The 6,079-nt window shown below is 45.7% G+C and overlaps 2 protein-coding genes across 2 annotated transcripts; one reads left to right on the top strand and one right to left on the bottom strand. All coding sequences in view use genetic code 11, as the record gives it.

The window, feature by feature from the left end:
• Positions 1–202: 202 nt before the first annotated feature.
• EGR_11141 (hypothetical protein) lies at positions 203–876 on the bottom strand (the record flags this gene model as incomplete). Its single annotated transcript, XM_024500388.1, has 2 exons — positions 203–432; positions 747–876. The coding sequence occupies 2 exons, from the start codon at positions 874–876 to the stop codon at positions 203–205; spliced, it is 360 nt and encodes a 119-aa protein (XP_024345199.1).
• Positions 877–2,662: 1,786 nt separating this feature from the next.
• On the top strand, positions 2,663–5,618 carry EGR_11140 (hypothetical protein; the record flags this gene model as incomplete). Its single annotated transcript, XM_024500387.1, has 4 exons — positions 2,663–2,853; positions 3,158–3,719; positions 4,317–4,886; positions 5,256–5,618. The coding sequence occupies 4 exons, from the start codon at positions 2,663–2,665 to the stop codon at positions 5,616–5,618; spliced, it is 1,686 nt and encodes a 561-aa protein (XP_024345198.1).
• Between the last annotated feature and the right edge of the window lie 461 nt (positions 5,619–6,079).

Below are 6,079 nucleotides of genomic sequence, written 5' to 3'. Positions count from 1 at the left end.
TGTGGTGGTTTTATGACTTCTTCTAACGGAGGAGGTGGAATACATCTGGGTGGTTGCCAGATGGGTATCGAATGCTTGGCAATACTTGTTCTACCCAGCTTAGCGCCTTGCTATGCAAATACTTTTGCGTGTTTAATCAGAAACTGGCGAAATTCTACCCTCTAGTCATCAGAAATGTGAGTCAGGTGTGCGCGAAGATCATCTAAGTTGTTCGTGTGTATGGCTGCAGCTTCAAAAGGCGCTCCGCAGATGCCATTTGGGTCTTCTCTCGATAGCGAACCATCTGTGTTGGCTTCATCGCACCGGTGGGTGAAAAAGTGTCTTCCGCAAAATTGAGGACAGCTTCGGTGTAGCGTAGTGAATCAACACCAAGTATTGCGTCACAAGCCAGCTCTGGAAACTTAACACACTTCACTGCTGAAGCTTCTCTCCCTATGCAGACATATAATTAAGTAACTTTGAATTTGCGTTTACGCTTACGTGTATAAAACTACACTCAGGTTCCCACAGGTACTGCACATCTTTCTCTCAGGTGATTTAGTCCGATTGTTTTTATATACCTCTCTTTCATTAGTGACCTTCCATGCTTTTATTTCAAGCCGCTTAAACAAGTGCTTTCTCAAGTTATATGCTTTCCATAACTTATTGCAACAAACATCTTTGCTAACTTCAATGGACAATTGATGTAGCAGGTTGGCGATCTTAGCAAAACTTTTAACAAAACGACTGGAGTAATTTGCTAAAACCAGGAAACTGTGGAGCTCGCTCTGAACGGTTGCTGTTGTTGTTGGGCATGTCCTCACTTGTTTTGTGTGGTCTCCGGTGACTGCCATCCCATCTGACGAGAGTGTGAGTCGCAGGAAGGTAATCGAGCATTGCAGAAAACGGCATTTCTTTGCGTTTAGGGTCGATCCTGCTTCTAGCAGACAGTCGAATACTAGTTTTAGTTTGGCGTTATGTTCTCGAATATCTCCCTCGGAATAAACTAATTAATGTTGTTTGCACGAGACGTTGGTAGGTGGCCACAGCGTTACAGAGTGCGAAGGGCATTGTTTGCAATTCATAAAGCAATACAGAAGCTGCCTTCTCTCTGTCCTTTTCCACCTCTTCCACTTGCCAGTACCCCAATTTCAAGGCTAGGGTGTAGAACCGCTTTGACCCATGACGGGAGTCGAGTGAACCGTTTATGCAGGGTAATGGCAATGCGTCCTTCTTAGTTGCGATTTTCAGCTCCCCTTGGTCAGTGTATAAACGTAGGCTCCCATCGTCCTTCTTTACCAGTGCAATTGGCGAGCATCATGGTAACTGTGGTGGTTTTATGACTTCTTCTAACGGAGGAGGTGGAATACATCTGGGTGGTTGCCAGATGGGTATCGAATGCTTGGCAATACTTGTTCTACCCAGCTTAGCGCCTTGCTATGCAAATACTTTTGCGTGTTTAATCAGAAACTGGCGAAATTCTACCCTCTAGTCATCAGAAATGTGAGTCAGGTGTGCGCGAAGATCATCTAAGTTGTTCGTGTGTATGGCTGCAGCTTCAAAAGGCGCTCCGCAGATGCCATTTGGGTCTTCTCTCGATAGCGAACCATCTGTGTTGGCTTCATCGCACCGGTGGGTGAAAAAGTGTCTTCCGCAAAATTGAGGACAGCTTCGGTGTAGCGTAGTGAATCAACACCAAGTATTGCGTCACAAGCCAGCTCTGGAAACTTAACACACTTCACTGCTGAAGCTTCTCTCCCTATGCAGACATATAATTAAGTAACTTTGAATTTGCGTTTACGCTTACGTGTATAAAACTACACTCAGGTTCCCACAGGTACTGCACATCTTTCTCTCAGGTGATTTAGTCCGATTGTTTTTATATACCTCTCTTTCATTAGTGACCTTCCATGCTTTTATTTCAAGCCGCTTAAACAAGTGCTTTCTCAAGTTATATGCTTTCCATAACTTATTGCAACAAACATCTTTGCTAACTTCAATGGACAATATTTCATTCTCTTTTATTTACTTCATGCGTTGAATAATTGCGCTTTGCTAATTAACTGTAAGCTCGATTTTCTGTTAATTTTTGCGACTTGGGAATGACCTGCCAATACAACTTAATGTACTCCTTCCCCGGTATCATCAAGGCAAAGAAAGTACTCTCCTGTCCTGTACTTTTGGCTTAAATATTTGTCTTCGATCATTGCTGAAATGCGGTGCTCACTGTAGCGTGATGAGGTGGCGCACCTGAAAGACGAAGCTATCAAGATTTGGATGTAGCACAATTAAAACTGTCTAGCCAATTTAGTTATGCTTGGCAGTCTGCAAACCTTCCAGTCTTGCATCAGGGTGAGCTGCCGTACATCACATTATTCAGCAAATTGCTTCGCTCTCATGCATACGCTCCTTCCAGTAGCGGTCGGTCTAGTAGTGCAGCATGCGTGCCTTTTAGGATTTTCAAAATGCAAATTTATGGTATGCCCCCCTCAAATCCTTTTCGGTGGACTGCAATTTCTCGGAAATGCACAAAGATGCCAAGTTAGCAATTGCTTTCCCACCTCGCGTGAGGACGAGTTACTGAAAGTGGAAAGCAAAAATGAAAAATCCGAATCAATGGTTCAGAAGCACACCAAGCAAAGACTGGAAAATGAAGTTTTTAACTGCCCTCCAACGTTCTGCAATGATTGCACAATCACAAGCACGTGATGAAGACGTAGAAATCGGCAGCATACCTCCACTTCTCCGATCTCACCCACTTGAACTTGCCAAATTGGGAAAAGAACTAAGGCGGATTGAGAAAAGGGCTGCATTGCAACGTCGCGAGCGTCAGAATTCGGTGACTGGATTTACGCAAATCGTGCCTGGTCTGAGGTACCGCGGATGCAGCAGACTCAAGTGTGGTTTGTACGGCCTCATCCCCCTCAAATCACCCTAATCGAAACACAAAGACTGCATTGAAACTGCTTTTCAGAAGACTTTTGTGCATCTTGGAAGGCTGACAGTATGTGGATGAAGCAGACGACAAAGTTAGTTAATGACGTGTGAGTGGCAGGCCATATGCGTGTGGGGCCACCGCGTGGACACCAACACGACGCAGCGCTGTCACTTCCTCTACGCCACAACAATACACATTGCCTGCCTCCCGTAGTCATGAACGCATTCTTGCCCCTTTCAGCAGCAGCAGCAGCAGCAGCTGCAGCAGCGATGGTGCGACGGAGTTGAAGCACTTTCGCTATGCTCGGCCGCGCGTCACCTTCCAGAACGCGGATCAAATTCCACGACGACGACGACGACCACAATCGGCAGTTGATGACGAACCCGCGGAGGAAGAATGGCGAATCCAGACAAACTTCAACATGAATAACTCAGCAATGGCATGTGAGCAGGAGATGAAACGCCTGCGATATGACTTTAGACGACTCGTAAATGACTTGAAGGGATCCCACATTGCTGCAGCGATTAACTTATCAATTCCACTTCCACCACGACAATCCTGGTGTAGAATGGAAGATGAGGGCCTAGAAGAGCAAACTGATGGTGATGCGGAAGATATTGAGCACAACGCAAATGCTTTGTTGGTGGTTGGGGATGAAAACCAGAGTCAAATCAACTTTGCGAAGGTGAAGTCATCGCAGGAGGTGCACAAGCCCTCATCCAACCCTGTCAAGAATAAAACACAGTTGTCAGAATTTTATTCTTGCAATTTTACCATATTCGCCGCTTACATCGCCCTAAGAGTAAGTTGCTGTCATTACGTCCTTCAACTGCTGAATAAAGGAGTGTTAAGCAAGAGACAACGTTGTACCACAGTCCCACTTAATGAGACGACTCAACTGTCCCTTTCCTAAAATTATGTGCCAGAGGAAAAACGACAACTACAGCCAAGTTGACCTACTATTCCAATGAAACGCCAACTATAGAAGTAACCATCATTAGACCAAACAAGTGGCATGCAAATTTTTCCTCTAAATGCGTTTAACCTGGTTACTGTACACGATTTGTTACGGCCATGAAAATCAGTGCGTCACATATGTGTGACGCCAGTAGCAGGCAGCTAAATTAGCTCATGTAAAAGTTTATTTGGTATATTGAAACGCACTTTCTTTTTGCAACATCCTTTTTACAGTAGCCCTTGAAGTGTCTTTCAACTTCACGCCTACTTTGATTAGGATGTCTTAAAATATTATGCGAATTGACCATGCAAGTATTTGTACGATTTTCCATACACCACCAATATTGTCTGAAGTAACCACCTCAAAATCGCCGTGCCACTTTAGTGGGTGCGTCACTTGCTGGCACTGGCCAGTAAAAGGGGTTTCAGCTTGACCAATTAGGTCTACTTCGGTGAGATCGCAGTGGACTCCCATTCCACCAGCCTACTAGCCATCCTTGACCTCTCGCCGGATAACGTGATCACCTGTCCGAAGCTGAAGAGCCTGCTGCTCAAGGCCAAAGCCACTGAGGCGCAATACGCACAGGAGGCGGCTCTTCAAAGGGCAACCGAGCCTCTACGTGGCACCACACAGGGCGCTGCTCGGTCCCCCTCGCTATTCTTCGTCCATAACCGCGTTCGCTATCGCCACTCGGAGAGCCCTGTGTGGGGTGGTGCTGGCAGTGGGATTTTAATCACCTCCGCTCCATCTTTGTTGCAAACTGGGCGCACGATGGCGCGTAGTGTGAGTGGCAGGAGGAGCACCAGTAGGAGTGGCGATAGAAGCGGTGGTAGGAGCAGCGAGATGAGTAGCACAGGGCACCTGCAGCCCCGAAAGGACTCGAATCTGCTTGCGTCGAGACCCTTGCGCAAGCGAAGCATCAGCACTTTCCACATGGTACCGAGAAAGCCTTCTGTCAGTAGCAATGTTTCTATGCGTTCGGAAAGCGATGCTTCCGACAGGAAAGGGAATGTAAGTTATTCACAAATTCAAGCAGCACGCGGCTGCAAATGAAAGTGCAGTGACCAAGACTGCATTATATTTATGCCAGGAAAGTGAATTTTGGAAATGGATGCTTGGGGTTTTCAAAGGCTACAAGCCAAGTCTGACAACTACTGCTCTGTGCAGTGCCAGCAGAGCAAATTGTATAAACCGAAGTGGCAGCTAGACCTGAATATTCCTAAAATGTGCACACAAAGGAGCATGCAAGCTGAGTTTATAGATGATGCCTACGGATTGTGGGCGACTGGAGTGGTTTACTTGGCAATATACATGCATTCAAAACAACCGTTATTATACGACAATGTCATTGTTGTGAGCGCATTGCTGAAATCTCCCTAGGTCCACACAACAGTGTCGTCAACTCGTGGACGACGGGAAAACACGCAGGAGAAGAGCTCCAACATGTTCTCAATGCTACAACGCCTGCGCATGAAGAATGCCCCTGTCTATCTTTCACTGCGACCGGTGCAACGCATCTCGGAGAGGATTAAGACCACTTTGTCCAGACTCACCATCAGCATGATGAGGGGCGGCAAGTATCACCAAATTAAAAAGGCGAGAATTTATTCCGCATTCTATGAATTGCTCTGTATTGTAAGAGTCACACCCAAAGAGGTGGTGGATCACGTGAACCGTCTGAACGAAGCCTGGTTGACGTGGGCAGAGCTCTCCATCTTCAGACCAGTCGAGTTGCTGAAGTAATGAGGAATAATTTGGGTATGGATTGCTGAGCCACTTTGGTATTATGAAGTAGTTATAAGGTACTTTGGAGGGTAAATGCGGTTATGCTTGGAGGTGCCAGTTTGAAGCAGTTAATACCAAGGCAACTAATCACGGCTACTCATATTTCAAACTGGTCCCAGCTGCTCGCACCTCTCTCATGAAACGGATTCAATTTCACAATGAAAATCACGCACCAGGTGGAATATTGTAAAATCAAGTTTGAGCACACTGGAAAATGTATTTTTTGTTGTCACCCGAACTTTCTGTTATTGCAGAATTCGTATCCAAAGAAGAGTAAAATGACAACGCATAACTAAATCTCCCTTAAATTCACTCACACTTTTCCAAAAATGACAATCAGGAAAGTGAAAACATAAATTTTGAATGAGTAGCCAGATCATGAATGAGGACGATCGCTTGAGAGGAGCGAAATCAGTCAT

Source organism: Echinococcus granulosus (genome assembly GCF_000524195.1).
Source record: "Echinococcus granulosus chromosome Unknown EG_S00410, whole genome shotgun sequence".
Classification (NCBI taxonomy): Eukaryota; Metazoa; Platyhelminthes; class Cestoda; order Cyclophyllidea; family Taeniidae; genus Echinococcus; species Echinococcus granulosus.
The sequence above is the reverse complement of the archived record's forward strand: the minus strand, read 5'-3'. Positions and strand labels throughout refer to the sequence as shown.